The sequence below is a fragment of the Chelon labrosus genome, assembly GCF_963514085.1.
Source record: "Chelon labrosus genome assembly, chromosome: 11".
Classification (NCBI taxonomy): domain Eukaryota; kingdom Metazoa; phylum Chordata; class Actinopteri; order Mugiliformes; family Mugilidae; genus Chelon; species Chelon labrosus.
This window is the reverse complement of record NC_140344.1, coordinates 3,313,417-3,331,159: the sequence shown is the minus strand read 5'-3', so window position 1 is coordinate 3,331,159 and position 17,743 is coordinate 3,313,417. Positions and strand designations below refer to the sequence as shown.

The 17,743-nt window shown below is 39.2% G+C and overlaps 1 protein-coding gene across 4 annotated transcripts in view; it reads left to right on the top strand.

Moving 5' to 3' along the window:
• The window catches only part of ptprz1a (protein tyrosine phosphatase receptor type Z1a), a 78,304-nt gene that overhangs the window by 25,006 nt on the left and 35,555 nt on the right, over positions 1 to 17,743 (top strand). For all 4 annotated transcript variants that reach the window (XM_084554774.1, XM_084554776.1, XM_084554775.1 and 1 more), the window contains exons 2-5: positions 6,871 to 6,933; positions 12,441 to 12,620; positions 14,708 to 14,859; positions 15,422 to 15,517. In XM_084554774.1, coding sequence (XP_084410900.1) covers positions 6,871 to 6,933; positions 12,441 to 12,620; positions 14,708 to 14,859; positions 15,422 to 15,517 — 491 coding nt within the window. The remainder of the gene's footprint in view (positions 1 to 6,870; positions 6,934 to 12,440; positions 12,621 to 14,707; positions 14,860 to 15,421; positions 15,518 to 17,743) is intronic.

The following is a 17,743-nucleotide window of genomic DNA, read 5'->3' as shown; positions in this document are numbered from 1 at the left end:
ATGACACAGCCGGAGTGGATTTTGACTTAATACACACATAATTTTAGCATTATTCAAATCTAAAGTTGAAATCTGCACCCAACAAACTCGTGCCTGAGCTTCTGCCTGCACATATGCAAACATGCACAACACGAAGACAACGAGCTGTTTAGCTTCTCTGGTCAGTGTCTTTCAAACCTCATATTGCCAAGACTTTTCTGATCCTAAACATTGTTGGATTTTTGCAGAAGCCCTTCAGTCAGCAGCTACAGAGTTTCTTTGCAGGCCTTGCCAATTCTGTTGTGTGCAGCTCAGTAGTAGAAGAGTCACCTGAAGCGTTTAGATCGCTGCAGATCACTGGCTCTTAAAGCAGCACTAGTGATGGGGGATGACAGCCAGAGCGTGGAGGAGAAAGATGAGCTCAGACTATAATCCTGTTGATAGTAAGCACTGATGGAGGGAGAGACGCCAGAACTATGCCTGACCGAACACACTCACACACTTTCATACAGTTTATGGTGTAGCCATGGCTGGATTAACCTCCTGCAGGACTCCAGGTCAAAAATCTGTTGCAGCCCTGTACCCTGGCTCTTGTCCAATGACAGCAGGGATAGGATGAGTTGCCCCTACTGGCCCCCACTAGACATGGAAGTTTTATTTCTCCAGAAACCAAGCACAGAGCTCTAGCGCTACGGTGATTTGTAGGTTAACAACTAATTGCAAATTAATTGGCAACAATTTATAGAAGTGATTATTATAAGTTATTGTTTTTGCAAAATCCCATATATACTTGTGGGAATGTCTGCTAGTTATAATTACATTTATAATTTTCTGTGACATCATATTCAACAGTTTTGGGTTTCTGGCAAATAATACAGGGTATAATTGTTGATTATACCCAAATTTGTTTTACATCAGTCAATTAATCTTCGCCAGGCGTAATTAAATTCAAATAATAATCACTGATTGATTGACATACATTCCCTTTCCTATAACCGCCTGTGTAAGTGAGTGAGGACTGGAACACCCAAAACGTCCTTATTCTGATGTCAAACACACACACAAACACACACCCATACACGGACACACAAACAAACTAATAAACCCGTGCTGATATACAGTTCAGAGAGAAGACAGGTGTTCCATGTCAGAGCTGCTATTTACACTGTCTGGTATTTCCACTTAACAGAGACATGGCTTCCAGCTTCCTGTCTGTCCTGACCCAGCTGACTGCTCTGAGGTCACACAAGGAGAAACAGGAGGCGGCATAGGGAGTCTTAGATTACTACTCTCCTTCAGTCTACACGTCAGCACAACCAGTATCTTAGACTTTTTTTTTAATCCAACAAAAATCTCTAACTAGGTGTAAGAAAAAATAGATTATAAGGAAACTCTTTGTTTTACTCTTTGTCTCTGCTACTTTCCGCTTCACTCCACTCCACGTCAGAGGACATTTTACACTTTTTGACAGCTTTTGTTACTTTGCAATTCTAACTGATAATAAAATAGTTTTTTAAAAATAAAACATGATGTGATGAGACTGTTGATCCCGAGGCAGAAAATACAAATGACCTGCCAGTATTTAAATAAGCCCCACCTTTGCAGATGGACACATTAATGCTTAATTTAATGATTTCATCCATCAAAATGGGTGAATGGGTCAGAGACATCTCGACTTTGCACCCTAACTTCTGTCCAAACTTTGATTTACAGCACATCCTTCACAATTCTTAAGTGACAAGAAGCAGAAAAAAGCCACGAATCAATCAAAAGTCTTGAAAAAGTAAAAACACACCCCCAAATCACAGAGGTGCCAATTTGCACTGGATTAGTATCGTCACAGGACCTCTGTGTTAGGAGAAATAGGATAGGTAATTTGAGGTGTCACTTTTATTTCACAAATTACCGACATGGCCGATTCACACACGATTAAGATCACAGACGACCTCCGACATTATTACAAATGACCTGAGGTCCCCAGATAAAACTAGTCCCATGTGAATAAGGCTAAAGTCGCATGGAGTTTCATGTCCATCCTAATTTTCAAGTCCTGTCAGTCACCAACCGTTGTCTCTGAAAGAATGAACTGAACTTTAACTGAACCCCTGAATTAACTGGTCCAATTTTGCAACACTATTGCTTGTGTGAAAGAGGAAATTTGGTTCTGTTATACTGTAGTAAAAGTCAGATGGTCTCCAAATAATTCAATTAGAGCTGTTGGTGTCTGGGGCAAAATGTTGGACAAACAGATGGATGACCTCAAACCTGAGGTGATAATGATGCGGAAACATCCTCCCTTCACTGCGGGCGGAATGAAAGCTGCTTCTTGTTTCTTGAACTTCTTGCCTCTGACCTTTAAATTAGAGGTCATGACCCTGCCACTGCCTGAGTGCTGGAGGTCAGTGATTAAGTGAAAGCAGTAGAGTGAATAATACCACCAGGGTGAGGCCGTTGCTTTGAAAAATCAAGACAAGAAAAACGATGTCACTTCTTCCTACTTGCCCGGTTGCTTCTTTATTCCTGCCTTCTGAAGGAAACGAGCTGCGGCCTTACAGCAGGAGCTGTAACACAGCTGGAATGTATTGCAGCGAATCACATTCATTCTCTGCTTAAGGTCATGCAGTGATTCACGGGAAAGTGACAGGGAGCAAGTTTCTGCCTCGTCAAGAGGTTTAGTTCCCGTTTGGTGGTGTTACTCTTTTATAACATAGACAGAGGGGTTTCAGTCTCCTCTGCTTCATATCTGTTCATTCAATTCAGCCTTCTTTAGATGTCAGGATTAAACATTCTACACTTAAAGGATGAATGACTGGATCATTCTGTGATGTTCCAATGGACAAGAACAAAATTAATGTTACTCTCTTAGTGGAAAGCTACACAATTTTTCCCTGAACTCAGTCGCGGTCGCTGATTAAGCATTGTCCCTCCAACAATCACATGCTTACTTGTATATGTTATATATACTTACCTTGTATATGTTAATTCAATGAAACATGATAGGAAAAAGGGTATAGGGTATGTAGTACCATACTATGTACATACTATGTACATACAATTCAGTTTTGTCCCTAACAATATCCCTATGCTGGTGTTATGTTTCATCATGCTGTTGATTTAAACCATGCAGCCCAATCAGATCCAAAATTGTAAATAGTAAACAGTCTCATGCAGCCTCCCAGGTTTTGCAGCAGTCAGGTTACTGGCAGCCTGCCTACAGTTCACCTGCTTTACATGAACACCTCATCTATGAAGGTCTTCGCACCGAGGGGTTGTGGAATTGAAGGTGCAACCCTGCAAACAATGTCTTCCCCCTGCAGACTGTCAAACATGTAATCCTGGATTAGGCTGCCATCATCCAGAGCTCAGAGGGAATAAACAGCACGCAGCAGGAGACCTCATCTCCTAATTTACTGCAGACTAATGCAGACATACCCCAACCGGGTCAGGTCGTGACATTACATTTGGAAAGGATGTTGTAAACACTCAGATGGTTTTCTGACTACGTAATTTTCCTGGTTTAAAGTTTGTATCACTGATTTAATGAAAAAATAAAAAAATAAATAAAAATACAGGGTCACTTTATAAGTTTTAATCCATATGTACACATAAAGCTATGTTTTCCTACAAATGGTTTCCTGCTAATATCAGGTTTTTGTGTACAGTATTTCGGGGGTTGATGCTTTTGCTGCAACTCCCTGTACTGCAGGAGAAGAAGCTATCCACGAAATGTTGAACCTGGCAGCAGGATTAGATCTGGTCCTATTCAGACAGCTCCAAACCTGATGTTGTTTGATAAGCCCTGGCTCACAGTGGGTGTTCCAGTTCATCTGCTTGTTCAGCTATTTCAGCTATTTTAGGATTTCCCTTCACCAGACCAAAGAGCCAGGACCAAATCAGGAAAGACAACCCAACCAACAGTTTGATTAGTATTCACATAATGATCTTTGCTCTTTGCTCAGCTTTATTCATAATGTATAATTGTATTCATTTTTCAACAAGATATGATTAACACTGATCATTATTATAGTTGCAGATTCCATGTTTGCATTTGGGCTGCACATGGTGAGCATGTGCTAGAGCTTCATAATCTATATTTAGTCATCAATTCATGCCACATAATAACTGATGCAACGCAGTGGAAAAGTGGTTCTACAGCACATGGGAGTTGTAATATTAAATATGTCTCTAATCAGACATACTTAGAATTCTGTTAGACTTAAATTCATTTATAGCATTGGTTAATTAGCAGAAAACAAAGAGTACAGCTCACACTGACAGGAATGTCATGAGTTCTGCAGCTTTATGTTCATAAACCAAATTTTGCAGCAAATTTGAATTTTAACTTGATAGTGGTGAGTGAGTAGAACAGCCAATTAAACTAGTTATTAGTTACTAAATAGTTGTGAACCATAAGCACCAGCATCATGGAGGAAAAGCTATTAAGATCCATCCTGTGGGATCCATGAATGCTTCATGGCACTCCATCTGATTTATTGTATTTCAGCATTGATTCATGTGCCTAGTGTGCCTGAAAATCTGATGGAATTTTCTAGGAAATCTAATAGGGGACTACAAACTTTATACAGCATAATTTATGTTGGGGGTACCTAAGAATATGGGAGTAAAAATTGCACTTTTTTTTGCATGGAATAACAATTCAGTGTTACTAGTTGCTTGTGAAAAATCTGTTTTGTCCATGTTTCTAGAAAGTAAAACCATTCTGATTTTTTTTTTGGTTCTACCCTACCAAGAAAAGAAGGCCTTGAGTTTGAGGATTTTAGATGGTGGCTCTTCCTTGTAAACTATAATATAGAAAAAAAACATACATGTCTGTATCCATAGTCAGTATGATCTGATTCCCGAAGAAAAGCCATGGTGCGCTCTGAAATATGATCCAAAATATAAGGGTAAATTAGAAGAAACATCAGTCAGCGTCTTCTGTACTGAAATCAAAGTGCATGTTAGGCCTTTGGACAAAATTCCATTAATGAATTCCCTTCATTTTTGTAAGTGACTTCTTGTAAAAACGCACCCCATCACATCGCTTTACTTCCCCTTTGTTTCATGTAACCTCAGTTCTGTTCTCAGTATGTCATAGTCAGGCCCTCTGCTCTCTGTTATGATAATGAGGTGTCTAACACCCCCTCGGGGCATCGACTCCACTTCATTAACGTGACAGATGCCTGGACAGCCGCTTGGGTTAATGATGTCGCCTCATGGCTGCGAGTAGGTAGGGCGCAATATTGTGGATTGGAGAGTTGTATGATACAGATAAACCATGGAGATCTTGGATTGTTAAGAAAAAAAATAGCCATAGTGTCTGAGTTAAGGCTTATTTTTTATCACAGTTTTTAAATTAAATGTGTGTATAGAGAAGGGAAGAAATCTAGTGTAGGTCTGCTGCTTATGTCTTGCTTCCCGCTAACACAGGGCAACTCCAGAGGTCTTGGGCAGTACATACCTCAGCAGGTTAGACCTTTTTTAGCAAAATGCAAAGGACCAATAGCATATAGGCAGCAGTGGTGGTCAGAAAGAGAAGTTGGGGTATTTCTCATTCTCAGCCACAGTCTTCTAATCTCTTATTTTTTAGTGGAAGAAGAAGAACTGCAGCTTAAGAAATGCCAGCGCTGTCTTTGACGCTCAGACGTATCGGTTGCTTCTCTGAGTCCGTCAAACATGTTGGAGCTCTGCAAATTATGTGGGTACCATAAGGGCTACATGTGGCCAAAAGTGTAATGGGCTGGAACTGATTAGACTATATGGTATCCATATGGCATCAGTGAAGGTTGATGGGGTGGGCCTTATTAAGTTCCTTTCAGGAAAAGTGCAATTTGGCCAAAAGATGCCTTTTGCCAGCCTGTTTTAACCCGAGCCGCCTTAATCGCTGCAGACATTCTCATCTGTCAAAGCAAGAAAATCTGAATGGAACTGAGCCATTTTTCATTCCATTTCATTTCATTCTGCTGTGAGAAAGGTCTGTAATGAGTTGCATATGGGAACTTGATTGACAAGAGTGACTTTTTTTCACTTAACAATTGAGGCCAGTTCCCCTTAATTCAAAGAGCAACAGATGACATGTTCAAAGTTACATTACAGCAAATATTTAAAAATCTATCCTCTGCGATTTTTTGCTAGGCAAAAAAATAAAAAATAATAATTCTTACTGAAAACGAGATTGAGTTTACTGCCATGCTAACAGCACTTTGAGGCTGTGCATTGTGTTAAATGCTTATATTAGCATGCCCACACGATTGCAGTGATGATGCTGACATGTTTGTGGCTGGTATAATGTTTTACCTGTGTTAATGCTGCTAGACTACAAGTTAATGTATTTCGGAACCAAATTTCATGGCATCGAATAGTTGTTCAACCTCATTGTAAGGTCTAAGGAAAAATCTTTAGATATTGCATCATATAAATTTGTTGTGGTGCGCTCAGTATTCGGTGTAGGCACCACCTTAATATACTCTTTTTGTTTTACTGTTGTGTCCAACTTAGATGTGCACAATGAGCTGAGATTTGTAAACTGGAAGATGGTTCAATGAAATTAAGCTGAATCAAACAGTCAACATAAAAATGAAGGTTGGAGGGGAACACCACATCACATAAGATTAAACTAATAATAACACACTGACTGTTAAACCATAAAACTCATTATAGTACAGCCCCATAACGAGTCTGTCAAAACATCTTACAAACTTGTTACCTAGATTTGTCAAGGCCAACACATGGTTGAATAATAGCTACGCTCAGTGGTTTTAGGGTTTGTAATATATATATATATTTTTTTTTTTACAAATGAATAACTTCTGTAACATTAAAATAATCAAAAGCCATAAATACATCATATGAACAAGCGTCTTTGACCATCTTTCTTTCTCTCTGTTGCAGCTGAAGGCTATGCATACAGGAATCAACGCAAGTTCTCAGAAGACATTGACTGGTCCTATGCAGGTGAGTCTCACATGAACGATCCCTGGTGACAAAATGAAAATACTGGAAGCGGCTGGAGTGCTCAGGAATGCTCATTAGATGGTCTTCAGGCAGAACATTCTTTACCTTGCATGTAAGACAAAAACATCATGCTGTCAGTCATCAGGTGGGAAAGTTTTAGTGTTGAGTGATGTCTCAGTGTTAGTCTCCTGTGCAGTAATATTTTTATTCAGCGCTTAATATCACCTGTTGCTGCAGGATCTGGGGTTATACTGCATTATGCTTCAGTTCATCTAAAGCTCAGAAAATTCCAAGTTGAAAATTCTGAATTCCAAGCTGAAAGACTCGCCACACTGAATATGGACAACAACATGTCTGATTAGGAAAAAAAACACAGGAAGTCTTTGAGTTTATTTGCCGGATACACCAATGAAACCAAGGAGGATAAACAATATAGATGCAGCAGATAGATACCATTAAGACCAAAATATTTCAGACAGTCAATGTCATTGACTAATAAACTCACCTCAGTGAGTGCTACTGCAGTAAGTGAGGCCATGCCATTTGTTTGGAGGTGGAACTGCACTGCATGAAATTAATTAATAAAAATGGCTTTCCCTGTTAGATCTGGCCTCCATTTTTTTCTGACTACCCTACTGAAGACACCTAGATTTTCACAAATGTTCAGTGCAGCTGGTAACTATAGCACTTAGCACAGAAAGTATTTTGGGGACAATTTTCAGATGAGGATTAATCCACATTTAGTGCTGAAGCAGTCATTATTTGGGGCAGCAAAACTGTGCCCTGGTGGACTCCACAACTGGCAGGGACTTAAGAGATAGTGAGATAGAGATACTGTATGTAGAGGCTACTAAGGTTACTTCTTTTAAAAAGGCTACTCAGTTCACAGGGGAACTTTAGACACGTTTTGTGTCTGCAGGCTTCTGCTTGCATTGTGCTAATGGTTGGGTGTTGCTTTCTTGTTCGTATATGTGCGTATTTGAGTAAAAAGTGTGTGTCTTGCAGTGTGACTGACTGAGATCGCTGTTTCTGCTTTGATGCGATCAATAGATGCTGAAACGACAATGTTAAGTGTGTATGTGTGTGTTTTACTGTTTGAGAGAGAGAGAGAATGGAAGCATAATAAAGCTTTTGAATGTATATGTAGGTAATGAAAATATGGTTATAGAAATAGTTTTTATTATGAATAAATATACTATTGAGTATAATATACAGCATTCGCTCCTATGGTACCCACCCATGCATCAGCAATGGTTTTTGGGCCTATTATCACTACAACTTACTTAATTTTAATAAGACTCCATGGTCTCTTGTTGCCACATTGCTGCTAGTTTCCTCCTGTATGAATGCCCCTTAAGTAGACTTCTGGAAGACTTCTGATAACAAATCAGTGAACCAACTTCAGAGGGAAATATTACAGCTTTTGGCATTAAGCAATAGTGGTTTTCAATCTTCATTCTAGTATCAAAGGGCAATCTGGAAATGTGACTTCTGATCTTCCATTTACAGTAGCTTTGCCAGTTACAGATTTCACTATGTAGTCCTTGATTTTTCCCCTCAGACTCTAAAAACTCATCTTCATGGTGGCCTTAGAGCATGTGACAAGTCTGCACTGCCATCCATAGAACCAATTCTATTAAGGGTCCTTTTCCATGGCTAGAAATCAGCAATTACAAGCAGTTGAATGTACTGTTAGTTAAATGACAATGTATCCGTAGTGTTTGGTCTGGCAATTGGTGTGGCAATTTAGTTTTATCATTTTGCTCCATGTCAGTGAGACTTTGTCTTAGTTTATATACCTCATGTACCCTTTAGTATGAATCATGTATTGTCATGAATGGGTTTCTCCTGCCTTTTGATCTGGACGGGCAGTAGCTGAAATCAAATGTTTGCTTTTGTCAGCTTTGCAGCAGCCTTGCGTGTCTTTTTTGGTTACTAATTTCAAGATTATTGTCATCCAGGACAGGCGGCTGCCATCCCCAGCAGGATGCAGCCTGACACAGGCACACACACAAAAACGGTTCAGGAACAACTCAAAAAAACATGAAGAACAGCACAAGGTGTTGACCTGGCCTCCAAATTCACTCGATCACAAACTAAAGTATCTGTGGGATGATCCACAGAGGCCCCTCCCCTCAACCCATAGGATCCAAAGGCCCCCACTAACAACATTCTGTTGCCAGACACTACAGGACACCCTCAGAAGGTCCATGTCCATTCTCTGATGAGTCACAACTGTTTGGTGGCACAAGGGAGACCTACACAATATTAGGAAGGTGGTCATAATGTTATGCTTGATTTGTGTATCTAGGCAGAAAAATCTGAAAAATAAGGAAATGTAAATGTCAACATTAAAATTTCCATATGCCATAAATTTGAGTTTCTTAAACAATTATTAAGTAGAAGTCTTGGGTTCACTTAATTCATTCTGTATAAACATGGTATAGCTTCAATGACAACATTATAGAGGATAATGCATACTGTTTGTCATACTGCCATGATGCAGAAAATAATTTGAACTTTATAGCTACTTAAAGGGTAGTGAAGGTAAATATTTTGTGCTCAGAAGTTGGATTTATATTTATGGTCCTTTTAAAAGTACAATAAAGAAGTCAAATAAAGTACAAGAAAAGCTTCATGTCAAAGGGATAGCTGGCTTCTTTGAAGTGGAGTTGTGAGAGTACTTTTCCATAGTCAGTATATTATGTAAAGATACATAAAGTTAATCAGTAGAAGGTGGTCAGCATGCCCACAGTTGGGATAGGCAGAGTAAGTGTATGAAATGTTTAGGATACCGACTTGTAGTGGTTTCGAATTGTAATTGTTATAGTTGAGGACACGTGAACAACCAAGTGCCTTAGTATAAATGTCTTGCACCATAGAGAGCACCATCTTATTTAATCTATGTAAGATTCAGCAGGTGTTTTATTCCGCCTTTGTGTGTGGCTGTTTTGATTTCCAAATAAAATAATATAAGCTAGTTCTGTGAGTATGATTCAGTCCTAAACGCTTAGTTTGCTTTGAACATGGGCGTGATGGTAGAAAACCTAGCAACTTCACTGTGACAACATTTCAGGAGGCTGCAAACAGTCATAGTACCTGATCATTTTGAAACTTTTTTCTTGCCATGTAACCATTGCCCACAACATTGACAAAGAGAAGGAAAAGAAATTGAATCACAATTTTCTCATGACCTCAACCCCACCGAACATTTATGGAGGGCTTGAATACTGAGAAAGACAAACATCCCTGACATCACAGGAAGCTCTTTTGAACATTGTCAGATCATGCTGGGGTAACGTGTGTGATCAGATCTGAACAACTTCACTACAACTTACACACACAAAGCAATGAAGACATTGCAGAAGTTAACAGACATGTGCACCACCCAGGGAGCTCAGGAGGATTAGGTGCCTTGCTTAAAGGCATTTCAACCTCACCACTGTTATGGGTAGTTATGAGGAAAAAGACAGACTGTAATCAGATTTATGATGAGGCCAGTAGGGCTGTATACATAGGCTCAGTGCTCAATAAAAGCACTCAAATCTCATCTGGATTTCATTCAGAAGATGTTTGCAGTGTAAAAGAGCCCAAGTCCTGAACTCTGCAGACCCCTATAACTTCTGATCGGCACAAAGACTTCCCTCTTGATTGAGTGAAAAAAAGATGCTCAGGCAGTAAGAAGTTTATTTGGCTAAATGATTTTGTAAGATATAAACATACAGTTTTGGATACAGAAACATGTGAAGGCATGAGGACTGCTCCAATTACATGTATTGATTGATTGACCTGCTGTTGATAAAAGTGAAACAAAAAGCCTGAAGCTATAGATCAGTTTGACATGAATATGAGCAGCTGGATTAAATCTGTTTGGGTCAGTTTGGGGTGCAACTGACACACTCCTCTGTGAGGACAAATTAGTATGGCAGGCTATAACACTTGCCATACTGTATTTATGCCATCCATCATGTCAGTGTGTTTGTGGTGCGTGAAAGCAAAGGAGAAACCTGATGCTGAACCCTTTTCTTTGAGGAGCAGTTGTTAGCAAAACGCTGCAGGCTGTATGTCAGATGTCTGCTTGAATATTGAAAGATTCTGGACTTTGGCCTTTTGAAAGCTTTAAGAGATGAAATGTGAGTAATATTGGAATCAGAGTGCATTAGAACAGCTGTAGATTATTAGCTCTCAGCTTTCACAGGGCAGCAGAGCATTATGCGGTCACTGCATAATGACTTACAAAGAGAAGTCTGCACTTTATCCGTTTGTCAACCTTATGAAGACACAATGTCCTGAATACCAGTTTGACGCACTGTGCACATGTAATATATAGTATTTCTATGGCAATGAAAAGCAAAATCATTTTAAAATCCCCTTAACACTGTCCACTTATTGTTCAGCTGCCATGACTTAATCATCTTTACAAGCGCTGTTAAACAGTACTAAATACATAAGTGGTAACTACCATTATTTATTCCTGAGACATACCAAAGTATTAACAATACTCAATATCAAGGACAGCACTTGAAGACATGGAATGAGAAATTCTAAAGGCAAAAATGTCAGTTAGTGGGAACCCTTTTTATATACAATGCCGTCCTTTTGTTGCCTTAGGCATTTGAATTTCAGGCTCTGTCTAAGACACATATATTCCTGTGGCCTGTCAAGACATCTTTGCATGCTCAGAGGATACAGAACAGACCAAAAACCCATAACCCCCTGTGGTTGTTATGCACACTCATATAATAGTAATTTCCTAAATAAAATACATAATTACACTCTCCTCTACTTTACAAACCAACAGATTGACAGCTCTATAGTTGTAAGGGTTATGAGAACTTTGGGACCTAACGGGAAGCCAAAGTGTTTTGCGTATTTGACTACAAAACCACATACAGATGAGTAAAAATAAAATTAAAACCAAACATAAGGTGTGTAAATGAAGTGTCAGCCCAGCACAAGGCTCCCTGACATTTACTCTTCACACGGAGGGAACTCTACTGGATAACTGAATACCAACATATGTGAATAGAACTTGAGCCTTTAACCTCAAGTTGCGTCACTGTAACTGTAAAAGTACCTTGAGTATCAGTAGAGTGGTGCTTTATACTGTAAATATAAGACCATTTATACTGTATATATCTGTGAAAACCATAGCATGTGACTCATATCATACTTTCACCCAACCATTCAGCGAGTTCTTTATGGAAGCATCTGCATTCAATTTGGTTCCGTATAAATTTATCCATTTCTGTCACTGCTTTGACAATGTCAGAATGTCTTTAATTACATGTTTATTATACGTTTTGGGTCTTAAAGATGTCACATGTCAGATTGGAGGGTAGGCTCCTAAACTTAAGATTTTGAAATATTAGTAATAAAACTTAACCTTTTCACAATTAAATTTCAGTCCTTGTGATTGTCATATGTGCTGAGGACTAAGTGACAACTGACAATAGTCTAGTCAAAACCTTATTTGAGCACTTTTTCTCTGTCTGTCTGTCCTCTAGGAACATTAAACCAAAACAACTGGGCCAAGAAGTTTCCATCCTGCAGCAATGCCAAGCAGTCACCCATTAACATCGAGGAGAACCTGGCCCAGGTGAAGCTGCAGTACCAGAAACTGAGGTTTGATGGCTGGCAGGGTCTGACAAGTGACAGGACGACCATCAAGAATGATGGCAAGACGGGTAAGAAAAACCAAGGTTGTAAGGTTGCTTTATAACTACACTGTACAGTAGGTTTAAATGAATTTTACATACATTTAGGGTCATGAAGGGATGAACCCTGGTGTCTCAAGTGACTGTCTTTTGTTGTTCTTATTGTTCCCAGAGAAGGAATTCTATCCACCATGGTGATTACGTCTATTACAATAACAGCAGCATATTGGTTGTAGTCATGGTTTTAAGTAAAATGTCTTGACAGCCTTTTGATATGTTGCCATGAAATTTGACTCAGCCATACATGATTGCCTTAAGATGAACTTTTTGAAATTTTTATATGACTAACAAGACTTATTAACAAAGTACACAATATACTTCCCTAACATCATTGTGGAAGCATTGCCACAGTGAGTGTGTTGGCATGTTGACATTTGAATGGACCTCAATGTACCATCGTAACAGTACCGTCTCAAAGGCTGCTAACATGGTTGTACCAGGCACCAATGGTTAGATAATTTTACTCTGAGAGTGATATTTGATGGAGCAACAGTTCCTATGAAGAAGTAGAGACCAGCATGACCCTTAGTCTAAGAGACTAAGGGTCATTCAAATGTGGTGTAATTTTTTGTTGTCATACATTAAATAGTTTTGAATGGTTTTTTGATCTTAGGGTTCATGAAACTTTGATTGACTATTGCCATAATGCTTATCATTTTTTTGTGCATAATAGGCAATAACCGCAATGGCAACAGCCATTTTGAATTGACCAGTGAATTTCAAAATGTTCATCAAGGAACATCAGTCCATTCAGTCAAACAAACCGTTTCTTTCTTCCATTCCTTTCCCGACCTTCTGTTTTGAGTTTCTTCCAAATAGATTCTGAGTACTAGGGCCTTTCCTCATACAGTGGTGTCCTCTTGTAAAGGGTACAGTTACCAGCTTCTCATTTGACTGAGAGTCTTTTATATATGTCCTCTCTTTAAGTGGTGTGAAACACAATAAGCTACACTGTGCATTCAAGGCAATTGTTAAGTGAAATTGTAGACAAGAGGGATCCCGCCTTGCCATTCGAAAAGCTCCAAACAGACGAGGCCAGCGCTTCTTAGCAACAGGACTCTCGGTGAAATAACAAGCACTCTGTTGTAGTTGTTGTTCGGTCGCCAGCTGCACTAAAGGCTTTAATTAATGGACATGTTTGGTGGACATCCGAGCACAGTTAAGGCAGATAGCACTGAAACCTGTTTTTATCGCAATGGGCCCAATGTAAGTTCAAGGCACGGACTGCCAATCCATGCGCTCTTTTTATATAGCGACGAGTCGACCACGCTCCGGCACAGATGTAGGATTTCTGTTTGGAAAAAGATGTGACGGATGGGCCGTATCCTTTTGATATGGTGCAAACACACTTTTCAACAAGGCTGAATCAGCGACACGTTGAGTAAATATGTATCTTACCTTGAGGGGAAATTAGATATTAGACAGGGTTATAATAAATAGAGATGAGATCCGGACAGGCCACAAGCAAGGAAAGTACATAACTAAGGTCAACCACCACATGCAGAAAAACAATAACATATCAAAAGCAAAATAGAGTCCATAATGTATCAGCAGATGGAACATTTTGCAACAACGGAATTTTGTTCATGCATTCACATGAAGAATGGGTAAGGCGTATAGTAGAGAATATGAAAGGTCTATACAACGCTTCACCTTTGTTAGACTTTCAAAGAACGTTTCGATCCTTGAGGTTCACCTTTGTCAAGTCAAACAAAGACTGGCCATATGAAGATCCCCTTGTTGTTTCAATCATTGTCTGATGATCAAGTAAAGGTGTTGCTAGAGTATTATACAGTGTGCTCTAATCTTTTCTTTTGGTCTTCTCAACATTTATAATCCATTTTTCATAAGGGAGAGTTTATTCTGTAGTGTGGTCGAGTCTTCTAAGCTTTTGAAAGTTACAGGCTGCTGATCTGGGTGGTAAAGCTGTTTGTAGACAATGATTTAATTTGAGATGCTTTATTTACATTTTGTCACACGCAATGTTACGTTGAATTTACAACTTATGTTCAGCCTCACCCGTGCAAATATGCTCATGTCTGTGTCTTTTCCGTCAGTGGCGGTCGATGTGGATGGAGACTTCTATGTCAGTGGAGGGGGCCTTAGGTCAAAGTTCAAAGTGGGGCGCATCACTTTCCACTGGGGGCGCTGCAACGCCTCTTCAGAGGGCTCGGAACATAGTCTGGAAGGAGTCAAGTACCCTTTAGAGGTGAGATACCGAGAGCACCTTTCCTGTGTGTTAGATGTATACTTGTGTTGTAAAGAAGTGTTAATCTGAAATATTTTGTTTGGTAGTTACACATTACAATAATTGCTTACCAGGAATTCAAACAAAATCCTATAAAGCCCTGCTCTGCACAGGGTTTCTGCATGTTTAACATTTTAAACTGAAGACTTTTCAAGACATTTATAATACCACGAACAGTGTAAATTAATACTTCTTTCAACAATGTGGTTATCAAGAACAATGGACAACCAGTAAAGACAAGGTGGCACATCTATCACATTTTCACAGCATCTTCCAGCAGTATGTAACATTAATATCTGACCATATAATTCAATTAATTGTCAGCCTCCCACTGTCTTTAAGGCTCTCTGATTTCTTTAAAGACTACTGAGTGTGATTAGATTCCTGTACTGCCATGACTGCACTTTTAGATCATATTTAAAAAATCAAAGGAAAGAAAACCATTGTCTAAATAGAAAAATCCCAATGTGCCTTGACATCATTAGATTTGCAGGTCTTAACATCCTTCTGTTTTCTTCTGTAGATGCAGATCTACTGTTATGAGGATCATCACTTTGACTCTTTAGATGAAACCATCAAGGCCAGAGGCAGAATCACAGCACTCGCTGTGCTGTTTGAGGTGAGTGGTGTGATCACGTACCCTGATAAGACACAGATCTGTTTCCTGGTATTTGGTAGCAATGGAAATTAAATAACTCATTACTTGGCATTGTAGAGCATGGAATAAGGGTCTATCAGACACAGTAAATTAAACTAGCTGGAGATATTTATACCTTCAACTCATGAGGCTCATTTGCCCGGTCACAACAAATCAGTTACTGGAGGGAAGATACTGACCTTACCAATATCTAGATGTGTTTGATAAACCAAACCATTACATTCTTAAAACACCTGAAACAAATGGTAAAACGGATCTTTTAGCTGAGTTGAACCTCTGTTGATGTTATGTGAGGTTTTTAACAAATTTAAACTGTTAACAAAAAAAAAGATCTAAATTGTTTGCCAATTTAGATCCATGTTTTCCTACACTAGTACTACACTGGACCAAATGAGTCACACTTCTCTGAGATTTTATTTATAGTCCTACCACCAATCAGTGCAATGAAATATCTGACATTAAGTAATAAAGCATTATTAACAAATCCTTAATCAAAATCTCTGTAAACTGTTTGCTCTTTTAAGTTATGAAGTTATCTTTTACGACAGACACAATAGCAGACTGCTCTGTACGGCTGGCTTCTCCAGCAGCAGCCAACAAACAACTCCACGACATTCAGATGAAGCATGAATATGTCGCTGTTATTCTTCTGTCCCTTACAAGCATAAAGCCCACCCAAACAATTTGATTGACCTGACAGATCTATGCCAGAGCCTAATCAGTTCCCAGCAGAGGGGTTCCATACGAAGTTTTTACCTCAAAAACTTTCTAGGTGGTGGAGTCCATCCGGCTTCCAGAATAGAACCAAACTGTTTTAACACCTAATCTGAACCAATAGGTATGATTTTTAAAAATGTAGCCGATAGCTGGCATGGACCAGACTGTTGCTGCTAAACTGAGTCATTAGCTGAATTAACACGAACAGTCAATCTAACTAAATGGAACAGCTAGCTAACCCAGAGCGGACGAATGTAGCTGCTCAGTTGACCTGTTATTTAAACTGACACAGACTGTTCCGCTAAATTGTTAAATAACAGTAACCAAACAGTTACTAAGCCAGTTGGTGTCCATAAATTCGTTTGAAAAAGTTGATCATTGTTAGCTGTGTAGTTATGCCATTAGCTAACCTCAAACAGACTGTTTTCGGACTAAACAGCTTGATGCTCAATATCATTTAACATGTGAGATGCACAACAATATATATATATTTTTTTTTTTTATCATGGGCATTCCTAAAAAGTGAGGGTTAATTGGCTCTGGTTTAACAGTTTTGATAGTCCACATATTAAGGGCTGAACAACTGCTACTGTAAAATAATAGGGTGAGAAATTGGCCTATTCTTGTACAAAACACAGACAACTTTTAGAGTTGGTAGTCATTTCACAAACTATCTGACTTGAGCAGACAAATCAATTGAAAGAAAAACTTGGCAAGCTAAAAAAAAAAAGCTGAACTTTCATGACAGTGTTGTGCAGTGGATGAAAAAGTCTTGTACTAAAACCACCAGTGGTCATACTCAAGTGAATACACAGTTACTTATATTGTTGGCTCAAAATCACTGCCATGCTCTTGTTTGCTGTCTGAGTTTCCGTGTTCAGTGTCAGAGTTTCTACCAAGCATCATGCATAGCTTCAGTTTTTTCTGTGCTTTGCTTTGTGCAGTCATGCTGCCCCCGGGCTGTGTTGGCATGTCTAAACCGTCAGGTCTGAACAAAACTCAGAAAAACGTTTCATGTGATGCTTCAGGCTGTACATGTTTTCAGGTGCAGGTTGGGTGGGAAAACTACTAACTAACACAAATAAGATGGTAAATTTAGTTTTTGTGCTCTGCCAGTCGCTTTTGGCAGGTAACTGAGATCTTTATTCTTTTTTTGTAAATCTCTGAAATTCATGTTGGGGAGTTGGTAGGCTTTGTTGGTGAACCTGAAGGTTATGTAACCTAAAAGTCTTGGGTTTGAATCTGACCTGGGAATTGTTTCATACGTCTCACTCAGAATGATCTACAGTCCTTAAACTCGAGTTTACAGAGAACAAAAATTATTTCTTAAACTTTCTTACAGTATGTCAGACCGGTTTAGGGGATCTGACATCATGCTTTGATATTGTTCCCAACAATGTTGATTACTCTCTGACAAGCCGTTGGGCTACAAAAGCCAACATCAAGCAACCCACATGACCCAAGTCCAGT